At 28.1% G+C, this 10,591-nt stretch overlaps 1 protein-coding gene across 1 annotated transcript; it reads left to right on the top strand.

Annotated features, from left to right (window-relative positions):
• The first annotated feature begins 9,389 nt into the window (after positions 1-9,389).
• LOC119672928 (14-3-3 protein homolog 2-like) lies at positions 9,390-10,370 on the top strand. Its single transcript, XM_038084104.1, has one exon. The coding sequence runs from the start codon at positions 9,528-9,530 to the stop codon at positions 10,296-10,298; it is 771 nt and encodes a 256-aa protein (XP_037940032.1). The 5' UTR covers positions 9,390-9,527; the 3' UTR covers positions 10,299-10,370.
• The last annotated feature ends 221 nt before the right edge of the window (positions 10,371-10,591 follow it).

Raw genomic sequence — 10,591 nt, 5'->3', positions numbered from 1 at the left:
GGCAATAAAATGTTTATAAATAAATTTTGAAAAATTAATAAAAAAAAAGAAATAAATTGTTGGTGGCTGAAGATGTACAATTTTTGTAGCTTTAAAAACAAATATTAAGAAAAAAATGTAAACATACAAGGAAGCCTGAAGTGTTAATACTCGTAAAATATGGAACTTAACATTTTTGGTGACTTCATCTGAGTTTTTTAATTTTATTAAATTTTTACATGTTCAGTGAGTCAGCGGTAATAATTTTTTTTTTTATTTTCTTGAAGTACAAATACCTAAACTGCGAATATGGAATTTATTCTTAAGCGAGTCGTATTGAAACTTTTTTTAAAAGTTTTTAATCTGCGAAATATCCGAGAAATTTAATGACTAAGTAGCTTAAAAGAAGGTTGCTACATTATTTTTAACACAACTTAAAACAAAAAGTATTCAAATATTTAAAATGTAAATAAAATAAAAATAAATATTAAAATTTTTTTTATATCATATGATGCGCAATAGTTCATTCATATATATAAACACATGCACATCATATACTTGTTTTATAAATACAGTTTTTTTTTATTTAATATTAATTCATTCACACCCACTTTAAATTATAAAGTATTAGAAGTCACTTTCTTTAAAAATCTTCATTCACTTTTAACATTTACTATTTAAGTCAAGTTTTTTATAAAAGTATCTTTTAGTAAATTTAACTAATCTTTATGAGTCTTATATTCAGATATCTAAAATCTATAAAATTTAGTTCATAAGCTGACATATGTAGACAAATACACTCCTTTATCTATACTCCACATTAGCGAAAATAATTATAGGTAAATAAAATGATTAGCATATATTGGAATATTATTGTTATGATCAACATAAATTAAATAAATTATAATAACAAATTAGTAAAATAGCTAATAAACTTGTACTGTTCATAAAACAGAGCGTGAGTTTAGATGAGTCATAGATGGTCACAGCTCAGAATAGCACTTAATATATATATTAACTAATACTGACCTTAAATTTAGTATATTATATATATATTAGTGAATTTTTTCCCAAGTGAAATTTCTAATATTTTCTTCAAAAACTCAATGAGTAATATCGGAACTATTTTTGACTCCTCATAATAATTAAATTTTTTAGAAATATTTAATATATCTTTTATTATTTCACAAACGAACATGCAATTAAGTAGTACTTTGTTAAGTCTTATTTTTTATTCTTTTTTTTTTTTTCTTATATGGTGTTAGGTTCTACTTAATCTACTTATACATTGAACTAAGTTGGGCACTGTCTCTACGCTTAAGTAAATTGAAAGGGCTTACTTTTACTTTATTTCAGTTGAATTTAATTGAATGAGGTGTAAAAATTTTAATAAATTATTTAATTATTTAAATAAATGATGCTAAGATAGATGTTAGATAATTGCAAGTTTTTTTTTTGAAAAATAATTTCTTAACTACGAATTGAAAAATTAATTACTATTGTATATCAACAAGGTCTGTAGAGAGTATTGATTTTCATCACCATCACATATGATGGTAAAATGACATATTAACTCACAAAAAGAAAGAGAATTCCTGAAGAAATTTTTTTTCTATGCATCTCACAATCAAAATAACCTAAGAGTCATCACGGGATTATTGACCGGTCACTGTAGATTGAATAGTTAACTTATGAAGCTAGAAATTCAATCCAATTCAGACTACAGATATTGTAGAGAAGAGAGCGAAACTGCATATTATGTGTTTGGGGAGTGCCAGGCACTGACGCACAAGCAGAAGAAACACCTAGGAGGATATTTCATGGATCATAAGGATTCAAGACTTGAAAACATAGGCTCTATAATGTTTTTCATTAAAGAAATCGATCTTTTAAGTCGCAATGCACTACCCCTTTTCAAATAATAATAATAAATAATGCCACAATAAAAAATAGGTATAACCTATTTATTTAAAATGATTTACTGAGTTAATTAAATCAGATATTAAAATTATTCTCATTACAAGTTAATATTAGTATTTTGTGGATAATTTTGTGTTTTAATAATATAAAATTGAAAAAGAATACATTCCTAATATGAAGCCAGTTGTAATTTAATTTAAGTAAAGTAAACCTCTTTACTTCACTCTCGTACACAGTCAATATGTAATTTAACTCATATGACTAGTGTAACAGTCGCCAAAGTGACAGCTAAAAAACGCTAAAACGAGAAAAAAAGAATATCCAATGTTAGAACAGCGCAAACATTGGATATAACATTAGAATAACCGAACGAAAGAATGATTTAACGAACAATTTCAATTAAAAACCAAAGTAAAAACACTTTCAGTGTTAATATACGCATATAAAGATGAAGGTACAAGTATACCTTCGACTGACCGGGTCACTCACTCATACTCGTAGAGGCACATGATTTTAATAACTGAACGCTAAATGTGTTTCTGTGTAATTTCATAGTTTCACAGTGAAAAAAGGCGAAAAATTAGAACAAATGCAGCAAACCATATGAAAAAAGATTAATAAAACTTTATAAGTATTTTGTTTTTCTGAAAATATTTCATAAACATTTCATAAAAGTTGTAAACATAACCAGAATGAAAGCCCTGAGCTTAAAAAAATTAATTTTAGGTTGTTGACAGAGAAAAGGGTTTCATGAAATATAAGACAGAAAAATATATACACAAAAAATACATTTAAATTTAAGCATAATATACAAGTGCGAGGGATGCTTTAAAAGCTTTCATATAGTATTAGATATTCCAAATATGTGCATGAAATGATTTAACAGCAATGTTTTCGCAATACATATTATACTGGATTCACACGAGAGTTTTATTTGTAATTTTGATGACAGCTATCTTTGTAATTTTAGCTGTCATCTTTGTAATTTTAGTTGTCAATTGTTGTTGCTTTTCAATGTAAAACGAACATTTTTGATAGCTAAAATAACAAACAAGCCTTTCGTGTGATTCCATTATTGGAGATATACTAAAATATCTGCAGTTAATTGGTGCATTAAAATTCCTCTGTATGGTATTACAATGGATCTACTTAAGAGAGCTTAATTTTTTTCTTTTTTTATTTTATTTTTAATTATATCTTTCTGATTAGAATTTGACAATTATGTAATCAAATCTCAAAAACTAAAAAAAAAATTTAAATTTATAATAAAATTAATTGAATTATATATGTCATATCAAAATTTAGAACAGAAGAAAGAAATGTTTAGCAAAATTACGTTAAGGTGGTATAAAGGTGGTCTAAGTAATTTGTTTTGAACTCTGTGTATTTTTTCGCTATTAAAAGTATATGCTGTACTCCAGAGTTCTATGCCATAGGACCAGATAGGTCTTAAGGTTCAATTATATATCAGGTCTTTATTTTCCAGACTTAGCTTAGAGTTTTTATTAATAATAATACTGACCAATGAAGCTGTTGTGATTTCAATTTTATTTGAGTTTTTTTGCTTTCAATGTGCTTAGTCCAAGTCAGACTTCTGTAAAGATGAATACCAAGATATTTTACATCCTTTGACTGGGGTATAATGTTATTATTCAACTTAACAGGGGGCACGTTTCTTTTCGTAAAGTAAACGCCATTTTGCTAGCTTCTCCAATAGACTTAAATGAGTCGAGAGACTTTGGGATGCCCTCATGTACTCACTGTTAGAACTGAGAATTGCAGTATCATCCGCGAAAGTAGCAAGGACGTGATTTGAGAGTTGTGGGAGATTAGCTGTGTAGATTATATAAAGGAACGGCCCCAGTACACTTTCTTGAGGAACACCAGCCATTATGCAGATTTCTCTTGAAATAAAGGTATTGTATTTCAGTCCAAATCTTTTAGAGGATATATATATATAGATAGATAGAGCCTAAATGATCACAACTTCCATAAGTTCAACTATCATTGGCATTTTTTAACTTTTCGTAAGCTATAAAAATATACTATAACAGTTTAATATATTTTCAAAATATTTTTTCCTTTCTGTGCCAACATTTTTAAACCCTCCCCCGTGACAACCATTATTTTAATGCAAATTTAATAAAATAATGTTTTGCTTTCTAATGTGGCAAATGCACGATACGAAAAATGTTGTATGCACTGTCGACTTTGACTTTAAAACACAAATTCGCAACAACAACAACAATAACAACAAAAGCAAAGCTTAACAAAATGACAACTTGGCTGTGAAGAAGTAACGTTGGCGTCCCTTTTGATGCATAAAAGTGGCGGTTTTTCTTTACTCTTTGCATTCTTTGTTTGGTATTTGTTGGCATTTCGTGGTTTTTTTTTTTTTGCTCGAAAATACTTTTATTTTTAATCTAATGAAAGTGCAAATAAACCGGCAAAGCAGAAAGAAAAGAAATGCAGCTTGAAACTCTTTTAATGTAAATGCCGTGTCAGGGCTGCACTTGTAACCGCCTAATTAGCAAATGTCCTACTTTAACGATTTTTTGTTCCTCTCTTTCCTTCCTTCTTCTTTTTTGGAATACAAATAAATAAAGAAATAAAATAAATACGCGTGTCAAAGGTTTGGTTTTGGTTTTGTCTTTGTTTTGGTTTAGTTTGTTGTCATTATCTATGCTCAGTTATAATTTAAAACAATAACTACATTTGTCGTAATGTAGATGTGTTTATGAGTTACTCAGAGATACATCTGCATTTATTCGCTTCAGTATTATTATTATTTTGTTGTTGTAATTGTTGTAGGAGTATTGTTATATGAAATTATTTATATTTTATGTTGGTTACTAGTTGCTATTATCTACTATTGTGACAATCTAATTGTAATATTTCTACAAATGATTTTATTGTTTCAACTTGAAATGTATCTGAATATCTAAAGTCGCAAACTTTATGTGAATTGAATATAAAAATATTATATGTATTTCGCACATTTTTTTTTTAGTTTTCAGTAGACAACAGTAGGCTATTGATATGTACACATAATTTACGCGCTGAAGTTATAATTTTTATTTTTATGAATACATATAATAAAGTATGCATACAGGGTATTTTCTTACTAAACTATATAAAGTCAGAAGATAATTCCAAGAACGATTTGAATTGTATGGGAGAATTGATTCATCATAATATTTTTAAACAATTTCTTGCTAAATATTAACACTATTATATCTGAATGGAGGAATATAAAATAACATTTAAATTTTTTTTTAAATTAAGGGTTTTATAATTGATATTTCTTGTTTTAATAAGTAGTTATAGCATTAATAGTTATATTAATATAGAGAAAATAGAGAAAAAGGTCTCATAAAACCCAATATTTTAATGTAGATGTTTCATACAGAATTTTTTCTTATTTTTAACCACACTAACAATAGAACATTCTTTTATAGCAGTTAGCAGTTATAGCAGTTATTAATTAAAACTGTACATATATAATTCAGTCCCATAATGGCAAGATATCGATTTTCGCATAGAGAAAATGGTTTCAAAAGGTTTCACAAAACCATTCCTATGTATTTCGCGTTTTTAGTGCAGTTAACTGACACTTTACTTTAGCATTTTTTTTGACTATCTGCTTATTTCATGTTTTTAGTGCAGTCAGCTAACACCTTGCTTTTTAAACTGTAAACTTTATTGTTTGTAAAACACTTTATAGTATGTGATTATACGATTTTGTAGATTTAGTTAAATCGCGACTTCTTTACATTAATAAATTTGAGATAAGATTTAGTGAACAGGTATAATAAATTAATATTAATATTTTTTTAATAATATTGCTGAAGTTTCAAAGTTTTTTTGACTTCGTCTTCAAGCTATATGGGTTTAATAACGGTTAATATTAAATAAGATCACGGTTTATAAATACTGTAAATCACCTAAGGATCCTATTGAGTAGTTACACTAGCTAACTCCTTTAAAGATCTCAATCATTACTTTCATAGGTCAAAGGAGAGATCACTTTAGAAGTTTCCATGCCTCAACAATTAAACTAGAGTGCGAGAATATCAGCAATCAGCTTGTTGACAAGCCTAACTATATTGGTATTGTGCTATCCTGTAGACACAAATTTATTTTGAATGTAAATATGCTAGTTATAACGCCACTTTCTGATATACTCAAACAAAAATTGCTCTTCGCGTCACAAAAAGCTTAACTGTAAAGTTAAGCTCAAAACAACAATTTAAAAATAAAACTATCTGATTTGGTGCTCTCTTGTTTGTGACGATAACTTAAATATATCACTACTATAACTTCAGACGAGCCGTCCAAATGTGGTATCATTGATAGTAGCTAAAAATCTACAGACAGTATAATTGCCAATAGACCTACAAATACACGTATTTAAAAGGTTCTGTTTACTTTAAAACCCAACTTCAATAAATATTATTCAATTCTCATAACTTTATTAACTTCTTCAATAATGTTTTTATAGAATAAATCAGTTCAAATATTATATTTGGGATATTAAATGAAAACTGTTATGGTCAATGGGACTTTTGTCTAAAAAATAGTTAAGATATTTATATACATATTATCATTTTTAGTACACAGCTGACTTAATAGCAATATGTTAGCATGATATTTAATTAAAAACCATTGATCTTATTGCAAAATAAGAATTCGTTTTATTGGTCAAGGAAAATATCTTCCATTTTTTAATGGTGTATTACTAGGCAGAAACCTTTTCATCTTAATTTTTTAGTACCTTAATTCTTATAATTATTTAACAAAATAACTTTTGTCTTAATTTTTTTTTATCTTTCAAAATTTTTATTATATTAACTTGTAGGTTGAAAATAAAGAAATAGTGAATGTCTATTCTAATATTATTATTGCTGACTATTAAATTGATTAATTTTTTTCGATAACAGCGAAGGTAGTATTTGAATTTAGCTAATACCAAAAAACTAAAAATTTCTGTCAAATACTAATTATTTTTGCAATATGCTTCATATATCTGGAATTACAAAATAAGTGAATGGATTTTCAATGCCTCTAAGATAAGTTTTCAAGATCTAAGATAAGTTTACTTCATATGGAAGATTGGTAAGTATTTTGATAATATACTTTTTAATTTTATATAATAAAAATATATATTACAACATAATTAGATAATAATTAATAATTTGATAGTCACGTGTGCTAATTCTGGCACTTGCAATCCAACAAATTATACACGAACTATAAACTAATTAAATAAAAATTTGAATATTTCCTAGCGTTTTGCTGACCGTAGCCAAAATTCAATAAATCAATCAAATTTTTGTTGTTGTTTCTTCATTACTGTTACCCTTCATTACCCTTCTAACAATTCATAATTAGAAAATTGAGTGTTGAGTTAATGTTGAGTCCGGTGTTCGAATGTACATAATGGTTCTTTTTATGTTCTACCAGTAGGTTTTTGCAAAAAAAAGTGCTTTGCAGTACTTTTTTCTTACTGTCTTCCACATGTCAAAATGCGAGCTAACAATGTTAACAGTTTTTGTAACAAATATAAGTTAACAGCAGATACATTGTACGAAAATTTTTAAATAGACAGTAACAATACGAAGAAAGTAAAATTTTTATGTTTAAAATACATTTCTTTGTATGAAAATTAAAGTTGGCATGGCATTATTATTCGAAGAATTGTGGGAGATCGTGAAACTAGAGTCTACACATTCTTGCAATAAATAAAGAAATTTACGAATTTTATATTAAGTACGACAATATGTTAGGTTGCTTGTTGCTGTGGAAAAAACATCAGCAACAATTGGTACTAAAATTTGTATTTCTAGTGCCAGCATTAATTAAACATATGCGGATACAGAACTCAGTTTAGACTTTTCCTTTTAATTTCAATGAAGTACTTTTTAGGGTCGGCATATAAGTTACTTAGAGTAATAAATAATATTAAATAATTCGGTTCCTAGGTTAATTGCTCTACTAAATACATTATAGTTATTTTTTTTAACACTTGATAGCACAAGTTAAAGTTAAAGTTCTGGCTTTGTTAGAAAATACAGTCTTGGAAGCTCAAATAAATTTCAGAGATTCAGAAGGGCTAACAATGCAACACGACAAACAATCTAATCAGTGCCAGTTATTGTGCTTCTTAAATCCGAAAATCATATGAGCGGTAAGATATCTCTGATTCCTCTGTCTTAAAGGGAAAAGAATATATTTCAGGTGATAGGCGTCAATGGCTAAATATTCCTTGGGAATATTGTAAGAGAATCCAAGGGCGTACATTAGCTATCTCTGTATTGATAGCTGAATTCAGTGACGTATTAAATATATATGCTTATTACTCATTGCGGGGCGGTACGCCATGCGTGTATCGCTTCGCTCCAAGCACAGGTTGTAATTGATCCACTCACTAAGCAAGAAATCTTTCCCATCTTTTACTATCTTTCATTTTGAATTCTATAACCAATTATTTAAAAATATAAACAATAATCTTGGAGTAAAAACAAAAGGTTTTCTTGCCTTTTTACGCCAGAAGATTGTAAGGAAGTTTCGAAAATCGTGTAATGAAAAAATTGGGCATAAACCAGATATGCATGAGAGATTATTTTTATATGTCCGATATTTAATTCGTCACACACGGATATTTCGGCAGATTTCGTTTTTTTGTGCTTTTTAAAAAAAATAAAGGTTTATTGAAAAGATTAAAACAGATGCATGTCTTAAAAATACATGTCTTATCAGATAACCAATATCTCTCTCATTCATTGTAAATATCATCAAATACTTAAATAGTTTTATACGGCGTTTACATTGGCCGAAAATGGCTCATTTTGGATGAGTCATTTGAAAGTGTTTACATTCGTTGTATTTCATTTTTTCTCATTACAAACAGCTGATTTTTCAACTTGCATGTTGATTTAATTTTTGGTCTGTGCCAAAAAAATGTTACAGGAAGGTTAAATATACCTTCAAACCTTACAATATAAACTGAAAACTTGTTTCTAGATTCGATTTATTTATTTTTGGGAAGTAGAAGTTCCAAAAATTGGTGCATCGTTTTAAAGAAAATGCAACCACTAAACATTTGTTTATCTTTTTTTGTAAATATGTCAAAGCAGCTTTTTCAAACTGTCAAAATGCCATGAAGAGCTTTCATTTAGGGTATGTTCAATAGATTCCTTTGCATTTGGAACATATGTGGAATGCATTCGAACGTCATTCATACAGAATGTGAGAAAATTGCTCATTTTGTGCTTGAAATTTTATATGCAAGAATGAGCCATTCGATACTCATTTTCGATTATTGACCAAAATGAGCCATTTTCGGCCAATGTAAACGCCATTTTAGCCAGCATTAATTGTTATTATATTTTTTTTAAACAAAGAAAGCAATGTTTAGGTAAAAATTGAAAACTAAAATTAAAAAAAATTGAAAATTTTATTTTATTTATTTTATAATGAATTGAAACAATTTTGGCGGTGAATTAGATACAAAATTTTAAACTTTCAAAATAAAATTAATTTTATCAAATTATTGTAAACTCTCATTAACAATAACAGATTTGTCTGAGTACCGATTACTTTTCGTCTTCAAGTAACATATAAAACAAATGGCATCCAATAGTATGATACAAAGAACTACCTTAACAGATGAAGATTATGTTGTTAGTCCACCAAAAAACTGCGACTTAATGGTTACTGAAGTCAAACAAATGATTGACTCCCAGAGTCAATTTACAAATGAGGAATTGGTTTGGGTATCTATTGTATATAAACAATCTGTTAGCAGACGCCGTGAATCTTGGAATTCTATGAAAACTGCACTTGATAAAGAGAAGGATACAGGCAACATTGGAAAGGTCAAGAAAGCTAAATCATTGCTTAAAGATATTGAAAACGAAATACGTTTCTATTGTAACGATATTCTACACATACTACAGAAGAAGTTTATACCAACTGCCACTAGTAATAGTATGAAGGTCTTATGCTATAGACTAATGGGTGATTATAACCAATATCTAGTAGAGCTTGAAACTGATGACTTAAGAATTGAAATGTGTAATAATGTTTTAGATGCTTATAATGCCGGGTATGAATTAGCCTTAGAACAATTGGATGCCGGGAGTCATGAGTATTTGGCTTTAGTTCTAAATTATTCTGTATTTGTGTATAAAACTCTAGGGAATCATAAAAAAGCTATAGAAATGACTATAATTGTACGTAATGATGTTGCAAGCCAAATAAATCCAAAAAGTCTAAGTCCGAAAGCGCTCGATGTTCTCAAAATTATGGATACAAATATGCTTAAATGGGGTGGGTTACATGTGGAAGCTGAAACAGATCCACAAGGTACGGCGAAACCCTATCATGCATCTTTCTAAGTATTCACTGTTACTAAACAATAATTTGATAAAATAGTCATATTTCAGTTTAATTTAATAATAAAAGTTATATTTTTGGCGCAAAATGTTAAAAATGTTTTATTTGTGCTTGGTATAGGTTTAGTATTATACATAAACTCATATAATAGCTGCCGCTGGGAGCCTGCTCATATAAAACAATGTATAGGTCTTAAAAAATATTGTAATAATTAAATTGATCTGATTACATTGATCTGAGACTAGCCGTAAGTGTCACGTTTTTGGTTTTTAGTGCTATTAGCCAGCTACTGTAA

This window comes from Teleopsis dalmanni, chromosome 1 (genome assembly GCF_002237135.1).
Source record: "Teleopsis dalmanni isolate 2A chromosome 1, ASM223713v2, whole genome shotgun sequence".
NCBI classification, from domain to species: domain Eukaryota; kingdom Metazoa; phylum Arthropoda; class Insecta; order Diptera; family Diopsidae; genus Teleopsis; species Teleopsis dalmanni.
This window is presented reverse-complemented; position numbering and strand designations above follow the sequence as displayed.